The sequence below is a fragment of the Aulonocara stuartgranti genome (assembly GCF_965226115.1).
Source record: "Aulonocara stuartgranti genome assembly, chromosome: 12".
NCBI lineage: Eukaryota > Metazoa > Chordata > Actinopteri > Cichliformes > Cichlidae > Aulonocara > Aulonocara stuartgranti.
The window spans coordinates 9,451,148-9,461,376 of NC_138948.1; the positions used below are offsets into that span (position 1 = coordinate 9,451,148).

The 10,229-nt window shown below is 37.9% G+C and overlaps 1 protein-coding gene across 2 annotated transcripts; it reads right to left on the reverse strand.

The window, feature by feature from the left end:
* Positions 1–1,997: 1,997 nt before the first annotated feature.
* On the reverse strand, positions 1,998–9,599 carry LOC309718744 (major facilitator superfamily domain-containing protein 10-like). 2 transcript variants are annotated; one of them, XM_082554269.1, is made up of 13 exons: positions 9,446–9,599; positions 8,122–8,300; positions 7,490–7,586; positions 7,271–7,374; positions 6,984–7,142; positions 6,609–6,800; positions 4,504–4,606; positions 4,294–4,405; positions 4,100–4,208; positions 3,890–3,980; positions 2,927–2,974; positions 2,742–2,831; positions 1,998–2,625 (listed from the first exon to the last, which is right to left on the reverse strand). In XM_082554269.1, exons 2-13 carry the CDS (start codon positions 8,272–8,274, stop codon positions 2,522–2,524), a joined length of 1,362 nt encoding a protein of 453 aa, XP_082410395.1. In that variant the 5' UTR covers positions 8,275–8,300; positions 9,446–9,599; the 3' UTR covers positions 1,998–2,521. The 2 variants fall into 2 exon arrangements, with proteins under 2 accessions (XP_082410395.1, XP_082410394.1); XM_082554268.1 differs by having other exon boundaries at positions 8,122–8,303; positions 9,446–9,597.
* Positions 9,600–10,229: the final 630 nt, after the last annotated feature.

Sequence of the window (10,229 nt, forward strand, 5' to 3'; positions counted from 1 at the left end):
TGCTTGGAACGATAACACATTATTAGTTATATTTTGTTGTAGTTTGCTTGGACTTCTTTGAAACTCCAAAATAAATTGTTGTGTATTTATTTAGTATTTCATGAAAGAGAATTGCGTCTTTAAATTTTCTACTTTGTTAAATTAACAAAACTAAAAAGCTTTACTCTGAGTACCAAAAGTCAATGTCTGGTTTAATTATATAGCACATTTCATCATAGGCCTGCTTTAACTCAATATGCTTTACACAGAAGATAAAAACACCTATGCAAGTTTATGATGAAAACAAAATGAAGTAAAGTGCACATCCATGCACACAGTTATTAACTGTAAGCCTGTGAGAACAAAAAGTTTTTGAACACAGATTAGATTAAATTTAGGTCTGTAGACAGCTTAATCCAGAGAACACGACCATACGTGTAAGCACCCTCAGCACACTTAGATTTATCTCTGGAGACAGTTAAAAGATCTGCAACTGAAAATCTGAGAAGAACGACTGAGTAATAGACATTGAGCTATTTAGAAGTTTACTGGAGGAAGTCAGATGTGTACTATACAAACCACTGAGAGCTTTATGAGCTAATAGAAGGATTTTAAATGTAATTCTGTATTCAGCTGGGATCCAGTGAAGTGACTTTAGCACTGGGATAATATGGTCCAATTTTCATGTCAGGACTCGCCGCTGCACTCTAGACAAGCTGAAGTTGTCCTACTAGTAATTTGGATAATCCTGCAAACAGAGCAGTAGTCCAACTTGCTGAACACTTGGACCAATTTCTCAGTTAGTTTGTGATTAGGATTTTCTAACTATATCTGTGGTAGAAAGCAGTTCTGGTGACCTTATTGATGTGATTATTAAAACTGAGATCACTGTCCAAAATGCTGCAGAAGTTCCAGACAGAAACAGAGTGAGACTGTATGGGATGATAAATATGAAAAAATTTTCTCTCTCTGACTTTTTGGACCAGGGACAAGGATTTCCATGTTTAAAACGTCTCTAGACAGCCAACTGTTAATGTCATCAGTGCATCAGTTTGTGAACAGAGGTTAGATCATCAGAAAGTGATAAGTACAGCTGTGTACTATCTGTGTAAGTATGATAGGATATATTGCGATTCTTTATGATAGTGCCAAGGAGGAGCATGTAAAGGTTAAAGAGTAATAGACTAGTAACAGACCCCTGATTTAATTTCTGTTACACTTTAGGGGCCAGATGTTTTGCAGTGGCACAAATGTGTGTTTTAGAGTAAAAAACTTTTTTTCTTCTTTTTTAGTGCCTTTTAGTACAGCCATTTCATTTTCAAGGTGCAAAATGTAGAGAGGAGAATATTTAAATCAGTGGTACAAACTGAATTGAATCATGTTTTCAGCACACAACTGCTGACTGTGTCAAAATTTAACACTGAAAAAAGTATACCTTGCTTTTTGCACTTCATACTGACCTGAACTGACTGTGCCTATGAAATAATTGCACCTTAGAAATGAGCGCAACTTTTGTAAATCAGCCATAAAACTAACCACACCAGTTTGGGTCTTGTGCTTACATGTTATTTTGCCCCATGATGAGAACTGGTTAAGAACCTGAACTGTTAAACCAATTGAATCACAAAGTCGTTGACTAAAAAGTCACACATAATATATCAAATTTAAGTTTCTTTCATATCGTACATTGAGTGTAAGGATTTTCATGGATGGTGCTTACACTTTCCTTTGTTTTAACTGGACTTTACATTTATTTTAGTTTTCTTGATATGAAAGCATCGAACTGTGTATACTATGCTCAGAATAAATCAAGTTAAACTCAGATTAAAAAACAAAACTCATGAAGAATTTCCCTTTTTTGCATTTACCAAGAATAAAGATTGTAATCTTTATTTTTATATACTAAAAAAAATATCAAAAACATATCTTACCTTTAAAAATGTATTTTAGATACATATTGTGAAGTAAAATGTATGCAGCAAAAGCATTAAGTAGACCCAAATACTAAAGCATAAAGATGTTGATCAAAGCTGTACTTGAGTACAGTATTTAATGTGTAGTTCACATAGAATGAATTAGAAAAAATTATACAAAAGGTTCAAAGTAAGATAACTGTTCATTGCCATGGACTGATGTTTCATTCTCTGTAGTAAAGAATAGAACATCAAAAAGTTTTATGTGTGTTAATGCTAAAGTATCCTTTGCAAAATAGAAAATCTTAGTGATTAATAAAATACAACATTACAAAAATATCTGTGTACCAGGAGCACTAATATCACATGGAATTCCTTCTAACCCACCCAGTCTACAATACACACCGGTCTATAAGAACACACAAACAACATTATGTTCATTCATTCGTTTTTGGTATTTGTACCATCTTCTCATATCATTTTGTTTCATTTTTTGATCTTTGGCCAACAGCATGGAAAAGTAAACATCCTATTACTGTGAATTTAGTGCTTGCTTTCCCAGAAGATGTAAACATCATTGCATTGATGTAGGTAATGAAACAAGGTTTTTTAAAAAGTCTTTAAGTTGCTCATTCCTCTTTTAGTCTCCTGGCTATGCCCAGGAGAGCTAAGGGCAAGACGAAGGAGGCCGATGTGATAAGAAAGCAGGTCTGTGCTCCAGCAATCCAATACACTGCAAACAAATCAGTTAAAACAAAACAAATATGAATATATAACAAATAATTCAAATAGCACCATCTCAAGAGAAAAGCAGCATATGGAAAGATCCTTTAGTTTCAGTTTCCTCACCTGAGGAGGACACAACTGGGCCCAACGCTCTGGCCAGGGCACCCAAACTACGCAGAATCCCCATCACAGTGCCCTTCTGACTGGCTGAGCCTAGAGGAATCAGCAACAGTGGGTAATCAGCAACAGTACCAACATTATAGCAGGATCAAAATATTTTTGATACTTTGATTTGATAAAAGGCTCACCATGGTCAGAAACTAGAGTCGACAAGCAGGGGACAACTATGGCAGCCGCTGTAAGAATAGGATACATAATACGTTGGAACAATTTTATAATTTAGGGACATTTAAGTAAAATGCTATATAGCACAATATCATACAAAACAGTAACAATCTGATATTTTGCTTCTTAGAAAAGTTAGAGGACGACTTGATAAGAATAACACGAAGTATTTAAACTAAAGTGATATTATCCACTCCTGTTAGGGAGCAGACTAAAAAAAAAGGATCCCTACTTCAATATGCACACATATTCTGATCAAAACAACGCCTAGATTTATGGACTTTGCATCAGATTAAGTATCAGGTTAGACACCATGTTTCTAAAATTTTGGGGGCCAAATATAATAACATTAGTTTTTATCTCAATTTTGAAAATGAATGAAAAAAAATTCCAGACATCCAGGCCTTTGTTCTGTAAGATATATCTGTGGTTTAGCTACATAATTTGCTGTAAATATAGCAGCATATAATCTGTATATCAATGAAAATGTATGTAGGATTTTCTTAGGGAAGAATGTAAAATGTAAATAGAACTGGTCCCAGTACAGAACCCTGTGGAACTCCACATGAGTATAATTCATTCTGAAATTTGACTGAAACTCTTCAGATAAACCACTCCTCTGCTAATGACTTCTTGACTATGTTATAGTTGTTCATTTAAGAATTTTTGAAATAAGAGAAGGGATGGGGATTGGTCTATGATTACTGGATCAGGCAAAGTCTTCTTAAGCAATAGTTTAATTACTGCATCCTTGAAAGTGTTCTTGGCAGTGTTCTTCTATTTTAACAGTGTACTGTCCTGTTATGTATTTTGGCAGTAGTTTATCACATAGTTTTTAGATTTATTTACACATTCTTGGGTGCTGTCAAGACAAGACAGATGAAACTGAGTTACTGCATATTTCGAATACAGTAATTTTGACTCACCAAAGGAATACAGTGACAACCCAATGTACAGCATTGTTACATTCCACGATAACCCGATGATTACAAAGGCTGGGATCAATGCTATGATTGCCTAAAAACAAGAAAAATGGTTCAGTAAGGTAGACATTTGTGCAGTGATTTATCCTGTTCCATTAACACCAACAACGGCATTAGATCAGTATTTGCCATGCAAGCAGTTGGTGACTTTACCATACGAACAGCCCTGATGTGCTGCCCCGGTTTTATTCTGCGAGCATAACCACCCTGGATTAAAGCCATGATGACACCAATAAAGAAGAACATCTTTCCCTGCTCCATGCTGTTAGAGAGAAAAACATAAGGTTGCTGTTTGTCAGACTTAAAAGGGAAACTCAGAGTACACAGCCTTATCTTTGAGTTCATACCTTGTAAACTGGAAACGCTGGTGAGTAAGAAAACTTAAGGTGAACTCCAGACCAGAGAACAGGAAGAGGTAGCAGAAATAAACCAGCCCCAGCACTCGAAGGCTTTGCATTCCTGTGAAACACAGCCCAATAGTGCAGCACTGTGTTAAGGTTTATTCACTCTTTATAAACGGGACAATCACAGATGAATGCAGCGTATACACTACTCACCGTTTCTTGAAAGTTGATCTTTTTTCTTACTAACAGCTGCAAAATAGAACAAGGATAATGGATGCAGCAGGTCCCTGCAGTCCCCACAGCCTGAAGACAAAGCCTAAAATGGAACAAGAAAAATGATCTGCATCTCTCTCTCAGTGAATAATGATTTGAAAAAACAATGCTGTTTCTTCAGAAACAATAAGAATTATGTGAACTTGTAATTTTATTTTATTTATGTATTTTTTCTGCAGTGGGTAGGTGAAAACTGAGAAAAATCAGACATGTTCAATCCAAACAGTGATCACTGTCTCTTTGAAACATTCCTCGCCTGGTGGTTTCAGGTATGTTGCTCAATCTGGCAGACATGCACATAAATCATCGCCTTACTAATAAGGTGGTGTACACAGTGGATCAGCAGCCATAGACCTGTCCAGACATGCGTTAAGTGGAATGACAAAAATTGCTTAAAGTACACCTCATAAGGTTTTTTTTTGAAAAACTTTCATATAATTTCTGTTGAAGAAGGAATAAAGAGGGTGGAAATACTCTAAACATTGGACATCAGTATATCCTGTGTTTAGCAATGTTCTCCCTGTGTTTGAGTGGGTTCTCTCTGGGTTCCTCCCACAGTCCAAGGACGTGCAGTTAGTGGGGTTCTGAACTGCCCAAAGGTGGGTGAATGTGGTTGTCTGTCTCTATGAGTAAGCCTTGGTCAGATTGGCAACCTGTCCAGGGTGTACCCCGCCTCCTTCTCTCCCTATGGTAGCTGAAATATGCTCCAGCCACCCCACAACCCTGATAAGGATAAGCGGAAGAAAATGGATGGATGGGTGTTTGTTGGCGGTGGTCTGACTATTTCAGAAATGGATGATCTACTTTGATTTTCACACACAACCATCTTTAGGGTTTTCAGACTATGGCTCAAAAAAGACAAATTACTCAGTGAGTGGCAGTTCTCTGGATGGAAATCCAAAAGCCAGAGAAGAATGGCCAGACTTCTACGAGCTTTTAGGAGCACAACAGTAGCTGAAATGACCACTTACAACAAAGGTACGTAGAAGAATGCACAACATGTGGAATCTTGACGCAGGTGGGCTAAGGCAGTCAGAATTTGGTTTAAACAACATGAAGGAATGGATTCATCCTGCAGTATATCATGATTCAGGCTGGTAGTGGTGGTGTAATGTGTGGGGGATAATTTTTTGTACACAGTGAGTATTGTTGCTGACCATCCCAATCTTACTACAGTGTGCACATGCTCTGATGACTGATTAAAGTAGTTCACTGCACTCAAATGGACTCCAAAGTCAGCTGATCTCAATCTAACAGAGCACCTTTGTGAAATGGTGGTAGTGAAATTCCCACCATGTATGTGCAGCTGACAAAATCTCCACCTGAAACGGTTTGGTGCTCTCCTGTCAGTATGGACCAAAATCACTGAGTTTTTCCAGCACCTTGTTGAATTTATGTCTTGAAGAATTAAAGTAGTTCAAAAGGAGGGCAAAGGGTGGTCCAGCACCCAGCAGCCTGTTACCTTAGCTCAGCATGAAAAATTGAAAACATTGGAAAACAGATAGTCACTGATACTGGTACTGATATTGGCCCTTATTGAAGTACTTTGTATTTAAGGTGTGTGATACTTCCTCTTCATGGGAAAAAAGTACTTTTTTACTAAACTAAATGTATTTTTCAATCATAGCAATCATTTTTAGAGAAACATATTGTAAACCCAATACAAATATATGGTTACATTGTTTTTTCTACTGTTAGATCAGTATGTTATCAAATACAGTGGATGTCCTTACATGGTCATTTCAGACAAACAGCTCTGGCAATTACTAAAGCGGTCTAACCCATCTCCTGTTGGGTAATAGGGAAGGAGAACTGAGCTAAAGACTTCTTGTTTGAGACAAAGCCCAGTGTAAGATAAATGAGCACTGTTTTGAACTGTGAGTCATGGAAATCTACACAATTGTAGCATAATAGGTCAACTTTAAGTGAAAAAGGTTCATACTTGTTCTACCACAGGGTGTTTTGGGAATCCATACAGCACAACTGATGGCTGGAAAATGTATGTCTACTGTTTGTTTGCATTAGCAGGAGTGTTTCTAACTAACCTTGACGTCCTTTGTTAATGTTTCTGGCAGCATCAGCCAAATAAAGAGCAGATCGGCAGTGCTGAAAGCCAGGGCGAGCAGAGCTGGAGTGAGGTAGAAGACATTTCCTGTTGCTTTGGAGGTGATAGCAAAGTAGGCGCCCATCAGAGGCCCCACAGTGAAGCCCAAGGAGAAGGCAACGCCGATCATGGCCTGATTACAACAGAGGGAAACAGAAAACAGAAAGACACTTTATTTATCTATTCTCAATACATGTGCTAAGCTAAGTGTACTGATAACAAAAAAAAAGTATGTATAAATATAACACAAAGTAATTTTAATTAATTTCACTTCAACAAAACATTTCCTGTAATGACCACAAATATTTCTGCCTACCATTCCTCGGTTCCGTGCTTTCGGGCACGGCAGGTCAGCTATGATGGCAGTGCAGAGGCTGACGTTGCCCTTACAAATGCCCCCAATTACCCGAAACAAAAGGAACATGCTGAAGCTCCGGGAAACAGCCCAGACTGCATAGGAGGACATCAGCCCTAACTGAAACACAAGGCACCCAATTAGATGTGAATGAGTCAGCTCTGGAGAAAGGGCTTTGTGTTTTCTTACAGAACGAATAGTGATAAACAAAACTTTAAAAAGTCTTAAAAAAGTGATGTTTTCCTCACTGTGGTGAGCATAAGCAGGGGTCGCCGGCCATATGAGTCTGACAGAGCCCCGGTTACAGGTGATGCCAGGAACTGTAGCAGAGAAAACAGTGAGCCAATCAGACCTGTGGGGGGGGGGGGGGGGGGGGAAGGAGCATTATTAAACCAATGAGCCTGCAACACTGAAAATGTTGACCTTAACGTTGAATAAATCTGATGTTTAAAATTAATCCAATATACCTCCAAACAGGACACTGTTGTATTTCTTTTCCAAAGGAATCCCAACAGCCTCCTGGAACCAGTCCACAACAGTTTGAAGAGACTGATACACACCATCCTGCCCACACACAAACAAAGCATCACAGAGCTATAGTATAAATACCAGCAAAGTGGTTGCTTCACCATGACTCAGCAGGCGGATTCACCCACGGACTAATCGAATCAAATCACTCATGAGTTTGTTACAGTTTTTATGGAGGAGATTCTTCAAACAAAACCATCTTTGTTCGAGGATGTGTTCACAATGTAGAAATGGTCCGTTGAGGGAATTCCATTCAAAAAAATCCTATCTAACAATTTTCACACTGCAAAAAAAATGTCTTCAGTAAACACTGTTACCCTTTGATCATCACTGGCAGGAAATAAGGCTGCTGGAATCACCTTCAAAGTTTTAATGCTTTTAACCTCTTTCCTTGTCGTGTATAGCAGGCTTATCAGCTTAATGGACTGGACTGGTTCTTATATAGCGCTTTTCTACTCATCTGAGCACTCAAAGCGCTTTAATATCTGCTGTGATTTTAAAAGTGCCTTTACATGATTATACTGATATAAATAAATAAATAAATAAATAAATAAATAAATGAAAGACCAACCCTGCTTTCTGCATAGTGATCCAAAATAGAAGGCAGCAGAGGTAGAATCAGAGTGAATCCCAGCAGGTCCAGCAGCAGGATGATAAACACAATCTTGATGACCTTTGTGGAGAAGTTGCCTTCATCTTCCTTGGATTTGTTTACGGCTGACATTTTTCCACCTGATAGTGTTTCTTTTCCTGCTGTACAAAGAGCAGCACTTTTAATATAGTGTGTTAAAATGCCCCTCGTGACTTTTCTCAAATAACACAAACAAGCAGAGCCATCCTTAAAAGAAATTCACCCTTAAAGAGTTACTATTGTAGGCTATCCCAATCAAACTGAAGTAGTTTCTTTACATTTCCTTGAGTTTCTTGCTTTGTACAAATCATACAAAATCATCATTTAAGTACTTTTTCCTTTTAAATAAACTGAATTACTGTAACTGAAATAGGTCTCTATTTGTCTTATCACTTAAATGTGTAGGTACAGTACCTGTACCATGTGTATTTTTAAATCTATTTTTATTTAGTTAAATTTAGTAAAATAATGTTTATTCAGTTACTCAGTGTTCTGACATTTTACTCCAACTGCGGAAAACTTGTTAAAAACAGAAATAACCATTCATTCAGATAAGCAGGAGCATCCAGGGCTGGGTCGGGGAGGGCATCCAGCATAAAAAGCAGAGCCAATTTAAATCAAATATCAAATCGTTTAAGTTGCATATTTTGGTTTCAACAACTTAAAAAACGAAATAAAACTGAGAAGGTCGCTTTTACCTCAAAGGTAATTACAGTAAGTATCACTACAGTGTCCTAGAGAAGTATACTAAAACACTTAAATACTCAAAGAAGCACCTGAAGACGGTACAATATTTAAGTAGCTGTATTTTCGCGTTAAGGTTATAAAAATGTGGACGCTATTATTATGTAAAAAGAAGCGTTTCCTGGACTAGACAGGTTTAAAATACAAAACGTTTACACCAGTTTATGCCGGTAAACGTGTAATTACCGACACCCTTAATTAACCACATCTACTTACAGTAAGTAATCAGGAAACAGAGGGAGAAAAACGTGTTGGTCGAGGAGGAAGGAGGAAACAATTCCTGCAGCCTTCCTCACCCGAGCAAATCCACCTCAATTTGTATGAACTTAAAAAGCATCAACACACAAATGTGTTAGATTGTGCTTTCAAATATCTTCATCTAAAAGCACAAAACACGTTTCTCTTCATGTAAATGGTTTGGATCCAGTGGTACTGACCAATATTTATCAGCATCGCATTTTTTCCTCGATTTTTCTCCCTATGTATTTCTTCTAATGTCACCTTAACACGTTTAACTTACCCAGTGTGCGCAGAGCGGTGGACTCAGAGAAGCAGATCAAAGTGAGGACAAGTTCACCTCGACCTGGCTCATCAGTCAGTCCATTATTGAGTACACACCAGGAAGCAGCGTCCTCTTACATTTGGATGACAAGAGTGTGTCGTAACCAACGCAAACACAAGAAAATGCTGCCTTCACGTGACCTCCGTAAGCTCGTATTTTCGCCTTTCTCCCTCGTTAAGGTTTTTCTGTGGTGGTCCAACAAATCTTTTGATTCAGTGCGTCAAAGCAGTGCTTAGAGAATTTATTGAAACAGTAAAGCTGTAATGCCATGTAGTTCACTTTGATGACTGGAATATAATCAAACAGTGGCATGGCCAAACGTTGTATTGTCATATTAACACCATTACTGGTGGCAGAGTGTGTCATAAAAAAATTTGAGAAAACTGAAAAGACAGCCTTTTAGTCAATCCATCTTCTGTTCGTTGATGCCTCATCAGAAATGGTTTCAGTGGCTGTCAAGAAGCCAGTGGTAGAAAACAGGGAGAAAATGCTCAGTATGCCAAATTGCACAAGAACTGGGCTGAAAATCAGTGACAGTTCTTATAGAGGGCTGAATCCAGATGTGAAATGTTTAGTTCAAATTGTCAATATGTATAGAAGAGGTTATGGTGGAGGTGCTGTCATGGTTTGGGGTTTCATTTCAGCCAGTGGTGTTGGGGATCTTATTAAAAAGCTTTTGATCAAACATGGAAAATCATGTAGGAAAGCATCTGCTTGGCAATAAGAAAATTTTTCACAAGAC

Coding starts and splice junctions, on each gene's coding strand:
- LOC309718744 (XM_082554269.1), bottom strand. CDS start 8,274: ATGTCAGCCGTAAACAAATCCAAGGAAGATGAAGGCAACTTCTCCACA. Junction 4,607..6,608: donor CATTAACAAAGGACGTCAAG/GTTAGTTAGAAA, acceptor GTTCCATTTTAG/GCTTTGTCTTCAGGCTGTGG. Junction 2,975..3,889: donor GTTGTCACTGTATTCCTTTG/GTGAGTCAAAAT, acceptor CTATTCTTACAG/CGGCTGCCATAGTTGTCCCC.